The 23149-nt window shown below is 42.7% G+C and overlaps 1 protein-coding gene across 4 annotated transcripts in view; it reads right to left on the bottom strand.

Annotated features, from left to right (window-relative positions):
• Positions 1 to 16585, bottom strand: part of kcnd3 (potassium voltage-gated channel, Shal-related subfamily, member 3) — a 263355-nt gene extending 246770 nt beyond the window's left edge. For 2 of the 4 annotated variants that reach the window (XM_052034813.1, XM_052034809.1), the window contains exons 1-2: positions 15588 to 16062; positions 13722 to 14907 (exon numbers count right to left, since the gene is read on the bottom strand). In XM_052034813.1, coding sequence (XP_051890773.1) covers positions 13722 to 14833 — 1112 coding nt within the window. In that variant the 5' untranslated portion in view covers positions 14834 to 14907; positions 15588 to 16062. Of the gene's footprint in view, positions 1 to 13721; positions 14908 to 15175; positions 15219 to 15587; positions 16063 to 16386 lie in introns of those variants that run through there. The other 2 variants (XM_052034811.1, XM_052034812.1) reach the window with 2 other exon arrangements.
• Positions 16586 to 23149: the final 6564 nt, after the last annotated feature.

The following is a 23149-nucleotide window of genomic DNA, read 5'->3' as shown; positions in this document are numbered from 1 at the left end:
ATATTCAGAGTACTAATTTGAAGGTGACTAACTGAACTTTATGAAATTCCTGCAAACGCAAGCACCCAGCTGCATTATTGGACTTTCACTTTAACCTAAATGACATTACTTTGTTTTGATATCTTCTTTCTCTAATCCCATGATATTAAGTGCTGTCATAACAGTGCAATCCCATCATATCAATGTAGTGATACTACTCCAGTGCAGTGTTATTACTCCATTGCCGTCCTGGCATATCAATGTAGTGCATTGGCTCCAGTGCTTGTCCAGTGCACTGCTGCCTGAACGGATGAACTTTCCCATCCTTGAATTTGATCATGACTCCATCATGCCTCCAGCTCCCAAGGCTCTAAGCTCTTGAATTCTCTTCCCAGTATCTCTGCTGCTATTTCCTTCTTTCCAACACTTCTTAAGACACTCTTTGTGCCAGCTGTTGGATATCTGCTCTAATACCTCTTTAATTGCTGTCTGTCAATTATTTTTGTTGGATACTGTGCCCATGAAGCACCTTGGGATGTTTCTGCTGCATTGAAGGAGCTCTATAAATGTAAGTGGTTATTATTATAGTGAAGCGTAGCATGATTATTTACTGAAAATGATCTCCTCCAGCTTCCCAAAGATGTAATGTCCCACATTTTGGTGATTTCAGACTCCAATGTTGTTGAAACTGTTGACACAAGGGACTGCAGATGCTGGAATATGGAGCAACAAACAATCTGCTGGAGGAACTCAGCACATTGATCAGCATCTAGAGGGGCAGTGGGGGAAGAAATGCCGACATTTCAGGTCAAAATCCTTCACCAGGACCTGGTATCCTGATGCAGGGTCTCGACCCAAAATGTCGACAATTACTTTTCTCCTACAGATGCTGCTCGATCTGTTGGGTTCCTCCAGCAGAAGGAGACAGAGTGCTTAGTGACATGATATCATGACAACAACCTTTCCCTCAATGTCAGCAAAACAAACAGAGCTGGTCATTGACTTCAGGAAGGGGAGCAGTGCACATGCATCTGTCTATATCAACGATGCTGAGGTCAAGAGGGTTGAGAGCTTCAAGTTCCCAGGAGTGAACACCACCAATAGCCTGTCCTGGTCCAACCATGTAGATGCCACAGCCAAGAAAACTCACCAGCACCTCTACTTGCTCAGAAGGCTAAAGAAATTTGGCATTTCCCCCCTTAACACCCACCAACTTTCATTGATGCACCATAGAAAGCATCCCATCTGGATGCATCAGGGCTAGGTATGGCAACTGTTCTGCCAGGACCACAAGAAATTGCGGAGAGTTGTGGACACAGCCCAGCACATCTGAGGAACCAGCCTTCCCTCCATGGACTACATTTCTCACTGCCTCAGTAAAGTAGCGAGTATAATCAAAGACCCCACCCACCCAGGACATTCTCTCTTCTCCCCTATCCCATTAGGCAGAAGATACAAAAGCCTGAAAACACATGCCACCAGACTCAAGGACAGCTTCTATCCCACTGTTAAGAGACAATTGAACGATTCCCTAGTACAATAAGATGGACTCTTAACTTCACAATCTACCTCATTAAGACCTTGTACCTTATTGTCTACCTGAACTGCACTTTCTCTGTAGCTGTGACACTTTACTCTGCATTCTGTATCATTTTACCTTGTACTTCCTCAATGCACTGTGTAATGAATTGATCTGTATAAACGGTATGCAAGACAAGTTTTTCACTGTACCTCGGTACAAGTGACAATAATAAACCAATTCTAATTCCAAGATTGTTTGTTGCTGAAACTGTTTTTGCATTGATACAACGAGGAAATTGTTCCATTGGTAAGTATATAGACTATGTGAAGTTATCCGAAACATCACATAATTTCCACGCTTTACATGCTTTAGATTTAATTTCTCAAAAGCCCCAGTCTCCTCAACAAGACTTTATGTGGAAGTCAGATTTGTAATGTAAATGTGACCTAGATTTTCCCCTGTGTTGACTTATTGCTGGAAGGCTTCCAAAACTGCACTGCCACAGTCAGCTTGATGCTCTACAGCAGGATCACTGGATGTAAGTAACAGGAACATCTTCAGGTTTGCTTGCACTGAACTTTGCTTTGACACTCATGGGCTTTTTTGGGGAATGGGTTGGGAACTGGAGGATAGAGGGTTTATCAGTTAAACTGAATAAGGGAAGCTTGGGTAGCTGTACAAGAAAGCAAATTGTCAGATGGCAATGGGCAAGTGGTGGTCCTATGCAAAAGGTTTACCCTATCAGCTCTGCCCACAAGCTTATTTGGTGTATTACATCCAGTGATATGGATTTTAGGTGACTATAAAAGATCTACAAGTGTTTTGGGGAAATACTTTAATTTTAGCGACAAGTTAGAAATACACTGCCTGAATGAATGATGAAAGTAGATTCAATAGTGGATTACAAAAGGGAATCGGATAAATTTGGTACAGAGTAAAAAAGACATATTAAAGTCACAAGAGAAAGCAAAGGGTGAGAGAGATAAGGCCTAGAAAGAGCTAAAAAAAAGGGGCAAGTCTAGCAGGAGTTACCAGAGTGAGTGGCCATTTTGAGTGTGATTGTTTCTGAGGTGAAGGTGCTGTGACTGAGATCAAGATGTAGAGGTTTTGACAATGAAGGCTTCGGTGAGATGGCTGAGCAGCACCATGGTAAGTCAAGGTAAGGTCTTTCCTTTGTCTTTTGGTAAAATGGTAAATTGGTTTATTATTGTCACATGTACCCAGGTACAGTGAAAAACTTCGTTTTACATCCCTTCCATACAGATCATTTCATTACAACAGTGCAGTGAGGTAGTACAAGGGAAAAGCAATAACAGAATAAATTGTTACAGTTACAGAGAGAGTCCAGTGGAGGCAGATAATCAGGTGCAAGGCCATAATGAGATAGATTGTGAGGTCAAGAACCCATCTAATCATACCAGGGGACCGTTCAATAGTCCTTTAACAGCGGGATAGAAGCTGTCCTTGAGCCTGGTGGTACGTGCTTTCGGGCCTTTTTATCTTCTGCCTGATGGGAGGGGGGGAGAAGAGAGACTGTCTAGGGTGGGTGGGGTCTTTAATTATGCTGGCTGCTTTACTGAGGCAGTGAGAAGTGTAGATAGGGTTCATGGAGGGGAAGCTGGATCCTGTGATGTGCTGAGCTGTGTCCACAACTCTCTGCAGTTTTTTGTGGTCCTGGGCAGAGCAGTTGTCATACCGGGCCCTGATGCATTCTACGGTGCATCGATAAAAATTGGTGAGTATCTAAAGGGACATGTCAAATTTCTGTTAACCCACTAGTTACTGGAGGGATAGTGATGACAGTCAGCAGGGTGGTATGCTCTTCCTGTGAAATGTGGAAAATTAGGGAGGAGCCAAATATCCTGGATGTCCAAGTTTGCAGGAAGTATGTCCAGCTGCAGCTTCTCTCAGACCACATGGATCATTTGGAATGGCAGCTGGACTCACTGAGGAGCATACAGGAGACAGAAAGTATCATGGATAGGAGCTTGATGGAGGTGGTCACCCTGCATGTTCAACCAGAGAGTAGATGGGTGACCACCCGTAGAGGTAGGCAGTCAGTGCAGGAGTCCCCTGGGGCTATTCCCCTCTCTAACAGGCATAATGCTATGGAGACTGTTGGGGGTTAGCCTCTCAGAGGAAAGAAGCAGCAGACAAATTGGTGGCATCATAACTAGCTCCGTTGTACAGCAGGAAAGGACAAAGTCTAGATGAACATTAGTGACAGGGGACTCAATAGTCAGGAGGACTGACGTTTCTGTGGCCATGAGTGACATGCCAGGATGGTGTGTTGCCTTCCTGGTGCCAACGTGAAGGATATCTTGGAGCAGTTACAGAACATTCTGAAAGGGAAGGGTGAGCAGCCAGAGGTTGCAATCCATATTCATACTAATGGCATAGGTAAGGACATGGGGTCCTGAAAAGGGAATTTAGGGAGTTAGAAAGAAAGCTGAAAATCAGGACCTCTAGGGTTGTAATCTCAGGATTACTCACTGTAACAATTGCCATGAAGTGACCTTGGCAAGTAGGATAAAGGGGAATCCTAAAACCTTCTATAAATATATTAATGGTAAGAGGGTAGCCAAGGAAGAACTGAGTCCCCTCAGGGTCTAGGGGATGGAACCAGAGGTTATGAGTGAGATCCTAAATAAATACTCACTAATATTCACCAGGGGGAAGGGTATGGAGGCTGAAGAGTTAATGGAGGGATACGCTGATATTGTGGAGCATATCTGTATCAGGAAGAAGTGCTTCAAATCTTGGAGCACATTGGAGTGGACAAATCCCCAGGGCCAGACGGGATCTATTTCAGGATGCTAAGGGAAGCAAGTGAGGAGATTGCTGGTGCTCTTACAGAGAATTTTACATCTTCATTAGCCATGGGTGGGGTACCAGAAGACTGGAGAATAGCTAATGTGTTCCCCTTGTTCAAAAAAGGGCAGTAGAGATAAGCCAAGAAACTACAGGCTAGTGAGCCATACATCAGTGGTAGGGAAGTTATTAGAGAAAAATTATGAGGGACAGGATTTATGTTCACTTGGAAAGGCAGGGACTGATTCGAAAGAGTTATGGTTTTGTGCAGGAGAAATCAAGTTTCACAAACCTGATTGAGTTTTTTGAGGAGCTAACTGAGAAAATTGATGAAGGCAAAATGGGCATAAGTGGCATACATGGATTTCAGAAAGGCTTTTGACAAGATCCAACTGGCTGGCTGCTCCAGAAGATTAAGGTACAAGGGATCTGAGGCATAATGGCAAACTGGATCCAAAATTGGTTAGGTGATAAGAGATAGAGAATAGTGGTGGATGGATGTTTACTTGACTGGAAATCTGTAACAAATGGTGGACTGCAAGGATCAGTGCTGGGACCTTTGTTGTTTGTAATATATATAAATGACTTGGATGAAAATGTAGGGGGTATGATAATTAAGTTTTCAGATGACACAAGAATTGGTGGAGTTGTCGATAGCAAAGAAGATTGTCTAAGGATACAATGGAGCATAGCTCAGTTGGGAGGTCGGGTAGAGCAGAGGCAGATGGAATTTAATCCAGACATGTGTGAGTTAATGCACTTTGGGAGGTCAAATTCTAGTAGGGCATATAGAGTAAATGGCAGGGACCTCAGTGGTGTCGACGGACAGAAAGACCTTGAGTTGCAAGTCTATAGCTTGCTGAAAGTGGTGACACAGGTGGATAAGGTAGTGAAAGAGCATTTGGCATGCTTGCCTTCATAGGCTGAGACATTGAGCAGGAGTTGTGATATCATGTTGCTGTTGTACAAAACCACAGCACGACGCACTACAGTATAGTGTACAATTCTGGTTGCCTCACTGCAGGAAGGACTTGGTATCACTAGAAAGAGTGCAGAAGAGATTCACAAGGACATTGCCTGGTGTGGGTGGCTGTAGTTATAAAGAGAGATTGGATAGGCTGGGTTTATTCTCACTGGAATGTAGGAGGCTGTGGGGTGACCTTATGGAGGTTCATAAAATTATGAGGGGCATAGATAGGGTAGAGAGTCAGAACTTTTACCCAGGGCAGCGGAGTCTAGAACTAGAGGGCACAGGTTTAAGGTGAGAGGGATAACCTCTTCATACAGAGGATGGTGAATATCTGGAACAAGCTGCCAGAAGAGGTGGAGGAGGCAGTTATAGTTACAATGTTTAAAATGTGTTTGGACAGGTACTTCAATAGGAAAATTTTGGAGGGATATGGGCCTAATGTGGGAAATGGGATGGGCATAGATAGGTATTATGGTTGGCATGGGCGATGTGGAGCGAAAGGGCCTGTTTCTATGCTGTACGACTCTATGACTTTATGCTTTGATGGGCCAAATGGCCTCCTGCTGAGCTATACCATTCCATAGCTCCAAGAAGGAAGCACATCCTTTGCAAGTGCTGCCAGTGATCCTCTATAAAATAGCCCCACCTGCATCCTAGACAAGAAAACATGGGAAGCAATGGACAGAGGCTGGAGACTGCCATTGATGCTGTATCAGTCTAAGATCTTCATGTGGCCTTGCTAGCCATTTCTTTTCTCAGGGAAAGGTGAATGCCCGAGGAAGGTTAGGGAGTGATTGTACTGAGGTAGCTAAAATAAGAATGCAATAATTTAAAAATGAGCATTTTCTACTGAATAAGTGGGCTTGAACCTCACTGAAAGTTTTAGATTTGGGTTATTAATTGGAGCTGTCAAGATTGCTGTGTAAGGGCATCAGGAGAAATAGGTCAAAGGTGGGTAGTGAAGAGGCATTTGGTATGCTTGCCTTCATAGGCTGAGGCACTGTTCATGAGTTGGGATGCAATGTTGCAGTTGTACAAAACTTAGGTTTTCCACACTTAATTGTACACAGTTTTGGTAGCATCACTACAGGGAGGATGTGCTGGGAATAGAAAGAGTGCAGAGAGATTCATGAGGACGTTTTGTGATGGTCTAACTGAATAACAGTACAGATCCAAGGGGCTTGACAGCCAACACCGAGGGTAAATAACTTTCACCCTTGTGAGGTCCGTAATTCACTGCCTGAATAGGTGCTGGAGGAAAAATTCCTTGATGCATTCAAATAGCACGAGAATGTGCACTCAGTGGAATATAACCTACAAGCATTTGGCTCAAGAGGTGACAAGAACTGGCTGGGTAGCTCTTTTTTGGCACAATAAGTTGAATAACTTCGTTCTGGTTCATAACCATTGTGATTCTATGATTTTATAGATTTTCTAATTCTCTGTCTATTTTAAAGTCTTATAAGACATTGCACATCCTTGCAGTTTGCTTTGGGCTCCCTATTCCAGAGTATCTTTAATCATCTCTTCCAAAGGCATGTGGGGTTCTGCTGGCAAGACTGGGTAAAACCAAATTATACCTCAAACCAATTCAAGGGATGAGGGGCTTCAGCTCTGTGGATAGACTGGAGGAACTGGAGTTGCTCTCTTCCATGTAGTGGTGGCTGTGAGGAGATCTGAGAGCCGTATTTAAAATCATGAAGGATATACACAGAGCAGATAGAGAGGAGCAGTTTGGCAGAGGGATCAAGAACTTGGGACAGAATGAAGTGAATGAGAAAAGAACCAAAAATGACACAAGGAAAATATATTTTTTTTACTTGGTGAGTGATTAGGGTACTGCTAGGTGTAGTGTGGAGATAGGTTTAATTGTAACTTTGAAAGAGCAGGTAGATACGTATCTACAAAGAACGGCTATAGAGTGAGGGCAGAGGAGGGGAACTAGCTGAATTTCTCTTTCAAAGGGCAGATATGGATTCGACGGGCCAAATGGCCTCCTTCCTTGCTGTAACTGTTCTGTGATTCCATGTTTCGCTTGACATCAATTACCCGTATTGAATGTAACAGTCGGAATCCACCCAACTCTCACCCACACCACCTCCCCCTCCCCCAGATCCCCATCCAACTCCCACCCACACCACCTCCCCACCACCCGACCTGAACCCACACCACCTCCTCCTCCTCAGACCCACACCACCACACCCCACCCTGACCCACACCACCACCACACCCCCACCCCGACCCACAACACGTCCCCCCACCCTACCCCGACCCACACCCGCTCCACCAACCACCTCCCTCTCCCCTTACTCCCACCCCCATCACCTCCACCTCCCCCTCCCTGACCCCCACCCCACCGACCCTGACCCACACCAACCTCCCCCTCCCCCAACCCACATCAACTCCCCCTCCCCTGACCCCCAACACCACACCCGACCGACACCAACTCCTTGTCCCCCGACCCTGACACACACTAACCTTCCCCTCCCCCCAACCCCAACCACCTTCCCCCCAACCTCCACCCACACTACCCTCCCTCCCCGCAACCCCCATCCACACCACCCCCTCCCCCAACCCCTACCCACACCACCTCCCCCCACCTAATACCACCCCCTCACCACCTCCCCTCAACCCCATTATGACCCACACCACCTTCCCCTGATCCATACCATCCCGCCCCCAACCCCATCTCCCCATTTTGGCCAGGGAAAAAGAAACAGATGGAATTGCAGCCTAAAATTCAGGACCAAGGAAAAGATGCACAAAGACTTAGCCCACTAAAGTCAAATTCCCCAGCACAATGTTACTCAATGAAATAACAAGCAGCTGATGGCATTCCTCATTCACACCCAATTAGTACAAAATCAACATATTAAAATGTCAGATTTAGAATAGTGACGTGGATCTGAAGAATCTAGTGGAGTAGAACTTTTCATGTGCCTTGTACAGAAATTTACAGCACAGATTGAGACTGATCAGCCCATCACATTCTGGGCTATTCTCTATAACTACATCACAGCCACTTGCTTGTGATATTCACCCACAGCCTTTTCAATATTTTATTTTTGTTTTCTGTAAAATTACTTATTCACTTCCCTGTTGAAAGCTGTTTTGATTTAATTCTGTAGCTGTCTGGAACACTGATGGCTATTAAGTAATTAAATTTGGAGATGGCCAGTAGTCAGAATGCTGCTCCTTTACATCCCCCCCCCCACACCCCCCACACCCCAGGTAGTCCAGAATTTGAATTTAGCTTGATTAATGGAGAGATAAAGGTTATTTCATGATTGTATAAGAGACAATTAATTGTGTTTTTGGAGAGTGAAGGGGTTGACAGTTCTGTGTGAGCCACATGGTGAATGAAAATTTTCTTGATATGATATTCCTAGCAAACTCATAACGTCATTCTGTGAGGTTATGTTTTGATTTCACTAGAAGTAGTAAATAGCAAAAATCATGCAGATGCTTCCTTGATGTTGCTACATAAAATAACCAGTGGGATCATATGCCACATGAGAAGTCTCATTAAAGCAAATGTGTTTTGGGCATTCTTGAGTCTGTTTCTAGACAATTTAAGGTATAGCACAAAACTGCCTCTAATTTGGCACTAATTGATACTAAATTGTCAGCTCTGCTCAAGATTGTTACACTGGTTGGTAGTGAGCAGCCTCTCGGGGGTGGAAATTAAGTACATTGCAGGCTCAGAGATGGAACTCACTCCTCCATTTATCCGCTTTTATGATCAGCCTGGGATTTGCTATCATTGCTTCTAAAATGCGGCAGCATGATCCATTTCAAAGCATTAATATTTTCCAGTCAGTTGATTGCAAAGTTATGTAAAATTTCAGGTTTGATCCAATGATTTTGAAGAAATTGTAGACCTGAAAATGCCTTGATCAGGATGAAAAGTTGAAAACCAATTCTTAGTTTTATTTGGAAATATTGGATCATAAAATCTTACAAGTCAGAGGGAAGTCACTTGGTTCCTGCTTCTACTAGATTTTTTTCCTGCAGATTTCTGGTATTTATCACACTTTATTTTGGATATTTTTATTCAATGTTTTCTTTCAACAATGCTTTCTAGAAGAAAACAATTCACAACAAAAGAAAACTCTCCTCATTTTATTTCTCCATTGTTTGCCAATTACACTAAACCTGTATCATTTAGTTACTGACCCTTCTGACAGTGGAGTCAGCTTTTTTTTTACTTTCTCCATCAAACTCTTCATGATTTAAATGTCTCAGTTAAATCTTCGCATTACTTTTTCACCTTCAAGGAGAATAATCTCAGCAGTTTCTCCACTCATCCTTTCTATTGATTATTGTTTGATTGATCAGTTGCTTCCCTTGCTATTTTGTTCAAGTCAGTCACTGATCCAAATCATAATGTGGTGTTTGTTGAAATGATTTTACTTGTTTTATCATGAAGGGACATCCAGGCACCAAAGAGGCATCAAGCCTTGAGAAATGAGTATCTTGTCTTGTGCTTTAAAATTGGGAATTGGGGATAATAATGTGTAATGGTGGCCCTATTAATTTAAAAGGAATTGACATCCAATTAAATGAATTTTGCAGGATTTTTCAGGATCCCAGTTTTGAGACTAGAATATAGCTATTACTATTTGTAACAATTATCAACATTCACCAATATTGTATTCTATTTAATGGTTAGTAGAGAACTAAAATGGTAAAAATGTCACACTATAAATTTAAGCTCAAAGTCGAAATGAAAATTCAGTCCAAGGCTTATATCAATTGTAGTTTTAGGCTCCAAAGAACAGATCTAAAACATAGTTCTCTTGAGTGTGTTTGCTTCATATGTAGATTTAACTATTCATTCCTCAGCTTCTATATTCCAGCCATGAGTAGCTGCTTGTAATTCAAACTCATAGCTTTATTACTTAGTTATTATGCACATTTTTTTGACAAACATCCATTTGCAGCCTTGCATTCTTGTGTCTGGTTGTTCTTAAAAAGGAAGCAGCTACCAGTCCACTTGGAAAGAACAGTTCCAGTAGAGGATGTGTAAATTTGTGTTAACAAACAGTTCCCGAGCTGAGAATCACAATAATTGTGACACAATATGTTAGTTCACAGTGGTGCAAAATATTCACATTTATACTTGTCACTTTCCATATGCCAAAATCTTAGCTTGGTTATGTCACTGTTGCTTACTGCATTCAGGAAAGATAAATTTGCCTCAGAGAAAGTGAAGTCTAGAACCAAAGAAATGGTACATTGGGTTAAAGAGTTAAATTATGAGGACATGTTACATGATCTCTTAAGGTTAGAAAATTGAGATGCGATACAATTTGAGTGTTTAAAATTATGAAAGGTTTTAATGGAGCAGATGTAAATAAATGGCTTCCTCTGCTAGACAAAACAGAATGGGGGGATATGGATGATAATTTTAAAATGAAAGCTAATGCATACAGAAATTTAATCCAAAATTCTTTTCAATACGAAGGTAGAAACATTCTGGAAATCTCTCTCTCTTTCTCAATAAGCTGTGGATACTAGGTCATTAGACTTTTTTTTTTGAGTTTGAGGGTGACAGATTTAGTTAGGTAAGGTTATCAATGAGAATGGAGCAAAGACAGGTAAATAAGTTTCAGATACGGATCAGCTTGATGCAGTTGAAGATCAGAGCAAGATCATGGAACTGAATGACCTACTCCTGTTCAAATATGCCAAACAGCTGAGGAACAGATGTCAAGGAGACAGAGAAGGAGACAAGCCAGTTGCTTGGATCTTCGCTAAATCACTTGCCATGTGTTCTGACAAGTAAATGTCAGGCAGCAGACTGTCTCTTGGCTGAAAGGAAAGTCTATACCCAAGAGTTTAGAAGATAATGTAAAAAAGATTCTACTAGATTTCAAGATGATAAATGTTGGAGCTAGGCTTTGGAGCCTTGCTACTTCAGTACTTTTTACTTTGAATTATATTCATCATTTACTAGAATACTGCAAATCATTTTCAAACATGATGCAAATAAATTCACCACCTTGTATTTCTTTTGGTATTTTGTCTTAAGTACCAAGAGAACCACTGCAATTGTACAGAATTTTGCAGCAAGAAGATAACGAATGGCACTTTGGAAGAAGATACCTATAATGATTATTGAGGTAATGCAAAAAAGAGGAGGTTTCTGGAGAAAGAAAGGATGAGAAATTATGATGATGAGTCACAATGTTGGGGCAGATATATCAACAATGGTTTGGCTTAATGGTTTTTTCCTGTTTCGATATTCATGTGCCTTCTGCAACCAGTCCTATAGAGACAAAGGAACAATAATGTTTAATGGCTCCACCTAAGCAAAAATGATTTATTCTTGAAAAATATCATACACATTTAAGTGAGAGTGTGATTTTCAAATGTTTTCTTTAGAATTCAGGTAGTTATTCAAAGTAATACACCATTTTCTGTTCATGCAGGCAAGACATTCATTGCCATGTCCAACCTACAGAGATTGCTTTTACTCTATAAAGTCTTAAGTAAATGAAATAGATTCCCCCGTATAACAGACTTATTAAGTGGAAGTTTAACTTCTTAAAAAATGCATTGCTATAAGTTCTGACTTTTTTGTTGTTTTCTTGTAAACTTCTAAATTTATAAAATGTAGTATATGTAACAATCCATTATACCTTGCATCTAAAGCAACAGTAAACATATCCAACTCCAGAAGGCTAGTTCTATGTGACTCTACCATAAAAGTAGCCTCAGCATTGTCATAGTAATCATTTTTGTTGCCACTAACAAAGATAATTTATTTAAGTTAGCTGTCCAGATTATAATGGCCAGGTGCTGTACACAGTTTTTCAAAGAAAGAACTTCCATTTCAGCTTTTCAGTCTTCAGTGCTAAAGCACTACAGCCCACGAAACACCTTTGAAGCAGTCACTGTGATGCAGGGAACGTGGTAACCAATTTGCACACAGCAAGATCCTACAAAGAAATGAAGCATCATTTGCCTTGAAGGTCAGAGCAGACGCGGGGAGCTGATTGACCTACTCTTGTTCAAATGTACTGCACAGCTGACGAGCAGATGTCAAGGAGGAAAACCCGTTGCTTGGACCTCCGCTAAACTACTCCCTCTATATTATTAATAGAGGGGGATTGTCGAAAAGGCAAAAAAAAACCAGACGCAGGAGACTGAAATAAAAGCAGAAAGTGCTGTAAGTACTCAGCAGAGTGTTTGTTTTAGACTGGACAGGGTAAGTGTTGGAACCCGGAGAGTGGGATTCCGAACCACACATTTCTGACTCCATGGCAGGTGAGTGCTACCTGTGAGTCAAGGTTGACAAAACGATAACTTAAGGTTAGACCGTGTACACGATAGCGGTAACTCATTGACAAACAAAGGACGGAAGGCTGGGGGATTAACATCAAACCTAGGGAAAAATATTAAATAGCCACCCCCATCATCCTAAGTAAATAAGCCGAGGTTCAGAACCATGGACAGCGACTTTAATCAACATTCAGCGCCAGGCCAAGTTATGTTGTAAAAACTTTATTGCTGTTGTCACAGGGCTTCAAATAAACCTCAAGGTCATTAGCCTGAGAAGTCTAACAAAACATTTCTTTTTTTGTGTGTATGACGTTATTTATCGACGAACCGTTTATTAGTTTATATAGACAGCCCAATGTTTTCTGGAACTAAATCAGTAGTTTAATTGCAAGAAAACCTCTCGCTTTTTTGTAATGGACAAACGGTCATATAAAGAATAGGGACTGGACAATGTTGCTTCTCCTGTAGTTGTTCTTGATTGAATTAGATACAACATTCGGGTTAAAATCAATAAAAGAGAATGTGTTGAATTAACTTGTGCTGGAAGAGTACAGTTACCAAGAGAACGATTTAAGCAAGAGTTCCGTATAGTGAAAGTTATCTGTCGGTTTTAACTAATTCCCACCCCCATCCCAACTCCCACACCTGGCCTTCGGTAAAGTAAACTTTCAGACTTCCTGCTTGACAAAGATTAATGTTTGGTCCTGCCTCTTAAATCTCAGAACAAGATCCAACAACTGTTGGTGATGTCTGCTACTTCTTAGAAAAGGAGATTAGTCAATGTTATTGCTGGAAATGTAATTACAAAATGTCCAGACAGTTCATCAATTCAGACACTTCTCCACGCTTAATCTGGAGCCGAGGCGATAAACAATTAATCTTTTTTGTACTTTCGATACCTTGCCGTGATCAAATAAAAAAAACAGCGTTCATCATCTATTAATGAATTTTTGAGAGCTGAATAATTTTCCTGTAAAAATGCGGATCACGTCATTTTCTTTATCATGTTCCTGCAGAAAGTTTTCCAGGCACTTGTTGCGGGAGCAGAGAGACTGAACATACCGCCTACGCGCAGACAGGTAAAGTTTAGAACCATCTTTAGAACAAAAAAGTCGAAATGGAAATAAACAGAAAAAAAAGTTTAGGACTTACCCCAGAGTTGTCATGGTGACGATTGTGTACCAAAAGGACGCGGGAATGCTTGTAAACTTGCTGTGTGTCGAGCCCTTCTCAGCATAGAACATCACTGTGGCAAAGATTATGATGGCCATGGTAAGGGAAAACAGGAGGAATCCCAGTTCAGACGCACAACTCTTCAGGGTGTAACCGAGGATCCTCAGTCCTTGGGAATGGCGAGAAAACTTGAAAATCCGGAAGACTCTAAAGACACGAAGAGTCACAAAGGCTCCACTCACGTCCTCGTTGTTGGTCATAACCAGGCCAATGTAATAAGGCATGATGGCCACTACATCGATGATGCTCATCACACTTCTCATGAACCTGTAGCGGCTCGGGGCTGCAAAAAGTCGTAGAAGGTACTCAACAGTGAAGATCATGACACAGGCGGTGTCCAAACAGAAGAAAGCCACCACATACCTCTCTCCGCAGGGCAAGTCTTTGACGTCGCTTGGGCCAATTCCGCAGGGCACCGTCTCGACCACATTGGTGATGACCGACACTGCTATGAAGAAGCCAGTGACATAGTAAAAGACTAAGGCCAAGGTGCTGGTGTGCGGGTTTTCAAAGGCCCTCCACATAGTCTGGCGGCAGGTGCGTGATGGCAGGTTACCTTCTGCCTTGTTTTCAGAGTCACTGTCATCCATCAACCTCTCCGCATTCTCCCTCTTTCTGTCTTTGTATTCTTCGTAACAGCAGTCCCCGATGATCTCCGGAATGATGCCAAAGAAAGCCAACTCTTCGTCGTAGGCAGAGATGCACTCGTGCCGCGGATAGTGCAACTTGCCCGTCCTGTAAAAATTCAGCACATTTCTGAAGATGTCAGGATCCCGGTCAAAGAAATACTCCTTGCTTTCTTCGTGGAAGAAGAACTCTTTCTCGGTGCTGCCCAGTAATGTATCCGGGAATCTCTCCAGGGTGTTTTTCCAAGTTTGGAAACGCCTGCCACTCACGTTGAGGATGACGAGTTCGTCTTGCTTCTTGTTCTTGTCGCCCGGGGCGAGAGGCATGGGGCAGTTGGCCACGGGCATCCATCCTATGGCAGCTGCCCGGGCGAAGGGTAGCCACGCTGCTACTCCGGCCGCCATAGCGACACCCAACTTATTAAAAGGCGACAGAGCGGCTACAGCGACAGCCACCTCCGAGGACGATTAGGCAACATCTGGGAATGAGGGCAGAAACCAATTTCCTTCTCAAGATCAGTCTTCATCAACGTTGGCGAGACAAAGTTATCACATTGTAATGACACTCGGTTACTGTCCCTAGCTCACAATTTTCCATGCAATCAAATATAAGTGCATAACACTGCATATAACTCGGCTCAGAATCATTCACTTGGACTTTAGATTTACATTTCAAACAGGTCTCCAGTTAATTAAATACTCTCAACCATTTTTTCTAACTCATACACAGGATATTTTAAGACAAACCTTTCCATTCCAAACTCGTTGATGTCCTATTATTGCATCTGACGGCTCTGCTCTGCTCTGCTCTGGTGAAGGGCAGTCATCTTGCCGATGGGAAAACGAGCAGAGATTCAGATGGGAGATGACCCAGGCGATAGGACATCCATTAACTCCCCCCACGCCAAACTAAAATATCTCCAACCACAGAACCTCGCCCGCCCCAGAAAAGATATGGAATTGTGCAAGTTTGTATGAGAAATGACTTAACTGACTTATCTAATACATACATACTGTTTCTCATACATACAGAAAAAGAGGGCTCGGAGATAAAGTAAACCTGCAACAAGACCTCTGCAAAGGATAAGCAGGAAACTTCGGAGGAAAGCGTGTTGGATCCTCTTTTTTTCACAAATAACAGCACCGCGATGCAGCTTACCTTGGGAAGGAAGGGAACTCCAGGTCTGGTTGACAAGGACAATCCCTTCTGTCTTCCAAAGGGCAAAGGAACCGTTAGCAAACAAAACCAGAAACTTAAACGGAAAGGTAAATCCCGCTGCAGCGAGGAACCCAGCGTAGATACAGTCAGTGGAGCGAGAAGTGGGAGAGCACGGAGTCAGCCTCTCCAACACCACCGACGTGACTTTGCCTATTTGTACTTGCCCGTCATGGGTCGTTTTCCCCCAGTTTGCTTGCAGGCTAAGATAATAGGCTTATGTTTTATTGTTATTTCTTGATGTTTGGCTTATTGCCTCGGTCTCTCGCTCGTTCGCTCTCTGGCGTTCTCTACTTCAAAAGGCACGGATGCGAGAGGCGGGTCAGCGTTGTGATGGCATGTCTAGCCTGGGATGATAGACAGTGTTCTCCTCCGGCTCTGGTGGTGCCTCTGAGCCACTGTACCCATCCCATAGAGACGCGCTACTGACAGAGAAAGGGGAAGGGGGAGGGAAGCGAGAAAGAGCTTGCAGAGAGAGAGAGAGAGAGAGACAGGCGGAGGCAAAGAGACGTGGGGCAGAGATAAGAGTTCTCAACCTGTTAGCTGGAAGTACAGGTGAGGGTTGGATTAGCTTGTCCATACAGGGACTGAGACACGATTATCATTCATCGATCCAATCCATTCCTCTCTGCGTACAATCAATAGACACTAATCGATAAATACCAACCAAAGATCATAAGGGGGTATATCGCCGCGGGGGCACAGGACGTTGGGGTTCCTGAGAGCGCGCCTCTGAACTCACCTTCGCAGGACCTTGCAGAGCAACCGTGGAGAGATCCCCTCTGCACTGAGGATCATCGTTCCCTTCACCACTGGGTTTCTGGGGTAATGTAGCATCAGTTGTAAAATTAAAGGGAGGGGTTGTTTGTACTCTGACTCACCTGTACTTTTATCACCAGGGTAAGAAATAAACGCATGCGTCTAAATGACGGACATTGTTGATAAATGGCTTGCACGCGTCTCACACTTTAAATAAAACATTTATACATGCCATGAAAAGTCTTTGAATAAATGCATGTAATGCCTAAATCATTCCTTACTAATGTTAGCGGTGCCCTCTACAGTTCTAATGAACCATAATGTCCCTTAATTGGACATCTTTCGTGATCCCCTTTCCATTGCAAGACTTCCACTCTGTGTACAGCGAACTCCCTGGTTTTATCCCTCAATTTACGTCCAGATTTAGACGGCAGATCGTTACATTGATTCCTCTGCGTTTATTAGTGTTTGTGGAGTTGCCAATACTAGAAGGCTGTCTACCCGCACTAGGAGAATGGTGCTTGCAATCAATCAGTAGGTAATGCGTCCCACTGAGGTGTTCTGCGAGAAACCCGAACACTGTCTCAGCTATTTATTTCAGATTTCCAACGTCCGCGGCGTTTTATGTTTGTTCCAGAAAATTCATCTGATACTACAACAGAAATCTAGGACAAGGTAATTAGCATAGGCACGCTGCTTTTAAAATATTGGACAGCAGCTGCAAAAATGTGTTAATGTTGTAAATAGAAATGGACAAGTTATCCGGGATCTTGGAATGGAAGGGACGAGTGAAAGTTTGGGATGGACTCCTCACAGACACGTATTTCCAGTACTTTGAATTCTGTAGGCGCAAAGTCTGTAGATCCGTATTTGTACCTTGGAAACACAGAGCCCATACTTTATATTGTGCGCGCGTTTTATTTTGACGCGGGTTGAGTTAATGACTTTATAATGAAAGGGATAAATTGTGCGCAATATCTTGAACAAAGCCAGATGGCGCAGTTTGCATTTGGTCGGGTCTAACCCGCTTTGTCAATAACTCCTTTTCTAAATGTCAATCCCTGGCACGGGTGGATTAACACGACACTCTGCATTGAGAGACAGTGATATCCTCCGTTCCCCCTCCCTTCCTCACTATTTGCAAAGCTCATTAATGGTTACCAAATTGATTAACAAGCAATTCATTACAAATGCGATTGCAAGCCAATTGCAAATTAATAGAGGGGCGATTTCGTGTTGTCAAACCGCGACGGAATCTTTTACAGACAAACGCCGGTAATTGTCCATAACTCAGAAAGAACACAAATTGCATCTTCTAGACGAAACAAGGCTCCGGGGGGAGAGATGAGAAACAACTCACTGGAGAATGGTCTCCGGTTCTACTTTCACTTGAACAAGTGATATTTCAGTCAGAGTTGCTTTAATAAAACAGTTGTCTCACCCCCCCACCCCCCAATGAATAAAAGTGAACTCGGTTCTTTATTGCAGGCGGTAAGGAATCCTTGATGATTTCTTTGACTTTGCATTAGAGCTAAATTTCTCCCTTTTACATATCTTCAACAATAATATTATTCACATTAACTGCCAGTACGGAGGTAAAATTCACTTTAATAACAGAGTTAAATCTGAACACGTGTGCGAATCTTACAGGGCTTTGTATTTGTGCAGAATGTGTTAAAGGCTTTTCTCACCGTGGAGCTCGCTGGCAAATGTCTGAGAATAAAACGGTAGCACAGTGCACACTGATAGGTGTCTGGGAATAGGACAGAATAATTGATCAAGGACATGTCATTAATTTTCAGACTGGGCAGCAGTTGGCCAAGGTACTGCATTGACAGTGTAACAGGTAACCCCGGGCATTCACTGCCCTGAACAAATCTCACTGAAAGGCCCCTGCGCTGCCCTGTTTTGCAAACTCATGAAACCAGACTGGGGGCAGCCTGCATTAATAATGAGTCTGGTGTTCACTGTTCACAGCTAGTGACTGGGACGGGGAATGGAGGGCAGGATAAGGGGAGAGGGGATGGAGAAGAGGCAATGAAGAGGAGAGATGGGGAAGGAGAAGGGGAAAGGATGAAAGGGGAAAAGGATGAGAAGAGAGTAGAGGAGGAAAGGAGACAGAGAGAAGATGGAACAATGAGAAGGAAGAGAAGAGGGGAGAAGAAAGCGGAAGGTGAGGGAGAGGGGAGAAGGGCGAGGGGTTGAGGGAGAGGAGAGGCGGAAGGGGAAGGCGAGGGGAATGGGAGGGGAAGGGAGGGAATGGGTGTGGAGGAAGGGGTGTAGGACAGGGTGGAGAGAGATGGGAAGGGAAGGGAGATATACAGAAGGAAGGGAGAGTTGGGGAGAGCAAGGTGTGAATGAGGGAGGAGGAAGGAAAGGCTGCGGAGGTTTGGGGAGGTGAATGAAAGGGTGAAGATCGAAGGGTAAGTGCGCAGAGAAGGGGAGAGGGGAATGGTACGGATTAGGATCATGGTGATGTGGATTGGAAAGGGTGGGAATGCATTGAATGTCACAGAGAAATGGTCAAATCAATGGTCAGGCAGTAGAATGAGGTTAAATAAAAATCAAAACTACAGATGCTGCAAATCTAAAAAAAAAACAAAATTTTGGAAACGCTCAGCAGGTCAGGCAGCATTTGTCAAAGGAGAAACACTTCTGATGAAGGGCCCCAGATCTGAAAGGTGAACTGATTTCTCTTTCCTCAGGTACTGCCTAATCTGCTGGCTGTTTCCAACTCTTTCTGGTTATTTTATTCAGAATGAAGTTAAACACAGCTGAGGGCAGCTTTTCAGGAGAATTTATCAGAGAAGTGAGATACTGCAGTAATCCATAACTAGATCACTGTTGATCATAATGATAAATGATTTGGACTGAGAGACTGGAGGGGTGGTGTCAAAATTTGCAGATGACATCCAGATCTTTTGTTGGAATGAGGGACTGGTGGGTGGTGAATGATGTGGACCGCACAGACTGCAGGAGATAATAAACAGGGCTTGCAGAAAGTGTGGAGAAAGGGCAAATTAATTTTAATGGAACAGGTTGGTTGATTTTGGTATGACAAGGAAAGACTCCACTTATTCCTTGGAAGGTAGGGACTTGAATGGGATAGAAGAACAAAGTGATCTGGCAGTACAGATATAAACAGGACTTAATGGAACAACCCTAACTAAAACCATAAACAAAGTACCAGGGTTTAATTCCAAAGATATTTTTTCAGTTTGCCATACTTAGGGATTTTTGCAGACCTGATCTTCATATTACTAAATTGTGGTATTGAAGCAGTGGGAGTGTGTGGATAAGGTTTACAAGAAGGTCATCAGTATTTGCCTTTTGTTTAAGGATGATGATGAAGCAATGTCATCAATGTTCACTTAAGCTCTAACCTGCCACTGAGATGGTGAACAACTGACAAAATACGTTGCCAGAAATCGGGACATTGCAGCCATAACCTTAAACATTTGTTTATTTTACTTTTGTGGCAGGAGCAGTAGGATTCAATAGGAACCAGAGATGTATCACAGGACAGGGTGCATGATGGCATTGATGATGGAAAGCTTGCTTATGTGTCCACTTTGCATATTACAGAGCCCTAGATATTAGGGCTTATTTCTATTCCAGGTGCTGGCCCCAGAATGATGTTTATATCAGCCAAAGTGTTTATTTCCTGACCTAATGCTAATGGAATGGATGGGAATAAATGAGACAAGTTGTCTACTCTGTGTGTGTTGGCCTCCTAGGGTGTCACAGTAGTGTAGTGGTTAGCATAACACTATTACAGTGCCAGTGACCAGGGTTCAATTCCACCACTGTCTGTAAGGAGTTTGTATGTTCTCCCCATCTCTGCATGGGTTTCCTCCAGGTGCTCCGGTTTCCTCCCACGTTCCAAAGACCTACAGGTTAGGAGCTGTGGGCATGCTACATTGGCGCTGGAAGAGTGGTGATGCTTGCAGGCTGCCCCCAGCACATTCTCAGTAACACAAAAAGACGTGTGTTTCGATGTACCTGTGACTAATAAATAAATATCTTATATAAGCCACTGGACCCCTCATGTTCCACTATTCAAATTAAATTTAGCATATTTTGCATTGTAACCTCATTTTTCCCACTCTTGGTTCTTCGACATTGGGAACTCTTGGTTAGCAAAAACCTTTCAATCTTTGAGGAAATTTTTAAGTGAAACTCTTCAATAGATTTCCCCATCATTTAGAAGAAGAAAGGCTTTGTGACATGATGTTCTAATGCTATTTTTATCCTCTTCTGCTGTCTCTCAACAAAGGAAGTACATTCTCTCAGTTCACCCAATCAAACCCTTTAATTATCCCACATCTTTCAGTTAGATCACCCCTTTGTTTTCCAGATGGTTTGAAAGAACAAAGACATCTGGGGTCATGGATGTAAGCATGACTGAATGGAAGAACCCTAAATAAACCATAAACAAAATACTAGGGTTTGTTTTATTTTTCTACACTTGGCTCTTCAACACTAAAACAAATTGGGTAACAAAATCCCTCAGTCATGAGGGAACATTGAACAACTCTTGAATAGATTTCCCCATCCTGGTCTATCCAATCCGTCCACATATTATAAGGTTTTATCTCTGATGTTACTATGTGATTCCACACTGCCTTCCAATCTTAAAATTCCCTTTCTGAGTTGTGCAACTTGGAACTGACCACAATGTTCTAGGTGGGGAACTGTGCAGAGCTTTATATAACTGACAGGTAAAGATGATTATGATTCAGAGGAAAGAGGATTTGAAAGAGATATGATGAAAGATTTAATAATAAACCAAGCTGTGTGAAAGTGTCATGTAATTCATTATTTAGAGCCTACAGGAGCCAACGCCATCTGTGGAATAGCTGAAGTTTCTGATTACTTTAGTTTTACATCCCATACAGGTGCCTGCAGCAGAAAAAAAGGGAGAAAATAAAAAAGAAAGCAGAAGAGATACAAGAAGGATCTTTCACAGCAAGTTATTGTATCCCGGAATGCAGTGCCTTAAAATGGAAGTGGTTGCAGATTTAATAATAACTTTCAAAAAGGAACCGGATAGAGGGCATGAAAGGGAAATATTTGCACAGCTGTGGGTTAAGAGCTTGGAAATGGAACTAACGGCCATAAAAAGATTCATATTGTTGAATATTTAATTTACTGCAGAACTGAATAATGAAACCATTCAATAGTTCAGTATAGATTTTAAAATAATTTTCAGTGATATTAAATTGTCACTCACAGGTGGAAACTTGATTATCTTTGCCAGGTTCAACCTCAATAATAAAAATTCACCAAATGACCATTCCTAATAACCTAACGGAATGAATTTTAATAAAAGGATTAAACAAAGCATTCTATTCTGCTGCCCAGTTGCACTGGTTCATGTAAGGCTTTACACATGATTATGCAAATAATTTGAAGTGTAGCCTAATCTGCACAATCTGTTACCTGATCACATCCAAGAGGGAATCTAGACTCAAATGTTCGGGGTCTCTTTGCCGTCTTTATGCTGTGGCCCTTTCCTCTTCCCTCATCAACAGGGTCTTCCTATTTGTAGACAACCTTTTGGGGCAGTAAGATGTGGATTTGCCAATGCAACAGAGTTGTGATAGAGGGTAGAGGCTCTGGTATGAATCCTCATCCATTGGCAGTGTGTGAATTCTTTTAGAGACAAAGAGGAGCAAATTTTTTGACATTTTGTCAAAGCAATATGGTAAAACTGTCCACTGTTAAAATATAAACAGAAAATGCTGGGAAGACTCGGCAGGTTAGGACAGGCTGTATCTATGGGAAGAGAAACAGAGTTAATTTTTTAAGATCGAGGACCCTTCAGCAGAACTGGAAACAAGACTAATGAACTTTGTCAAGCTGCAGGGAGGATGTGGGAGGGTGGGATGGGGGGTTGGGGGGAAGAATGTCTCTGATAGAGTAAAACCGCTTATCAGAGATATTCCCCCTCCCCATCCTCTCCACAGCTTAAGAAGCTTCTTTACTCTCCTTCCCAGTTCTGACGAAGGGTCTCCGACCTGAAATCTTAGCTCTGTTCCTCTTCCCACATGGGGCCTGACTGCTGTGTATTTCCAGCAGTTTTTCTTTCTGACTTAGATTTACAGCATCTGTAACTTTTCAAAGATTTCTCTATTAAAATATGGTAATGTTGGTCTTACTTACTTACTACAGCACAGAAGGAGGACATTCAGCCCATTGGTTCCATGCTAGCTCCCAGTAGATCAATCCCATCATTCCCTGTAGTCCTGCAACTTTTTCTTTTCGACATGCCCATCAACACCTCTTTGGTTTTTCTGCCATTTACCTAGACTAGGGAGTCATTTACAGTATCCAATAAACCCACCAGTAAATCTTTAGGATGTAGGATCGAAAGGGGCTACAGAGGGTTGTAGACTCAGCCAACTCCATCATGGGCACAACTCTCCCCACCATCGAGGACACCTTCAAGAGGCGGTGCCTTAAGAAGGCAGCATCCATCATTAAGGACCCTCACCACCCAGGACATGCCCTCTTCTCATTACAACCATCAGGGAGGAAGTACAGGAGCCTGAAGACTCACACTCAATGTTTCAGGAACAGCTTCTCCCCCTCTGCCATCAGATTTCTGAAAGGTCCATGAACCCATGAACACTACCTCGTTACTCCTCTTTTGCACTATTTATTTATTTCTGTAACTTATAGTGATTTTTATGTCTTTGTCTTGCACTGTACTTCTGCCACAAAACAACAAAGTTCACGACGTA

Source organism: Pristis pectinata, chromosome 20, assembly GCF_009764475.1.
Source record: "Pristis pectinata isolate sPriPec2 chromosome 20, sPriPec2.1.pri, whole genome shotgun sequence".
NCBI lineage: Eukaryota > Metazoa > Chordata > Chondrichthyes > Rhinopristiformes > Pristidae > Pristis > Pristis pectinata.
Note: the sequence above shows the minus strand (reverse complement) of the source record. Positions and strands in the feature narration are given on the sequence as shown.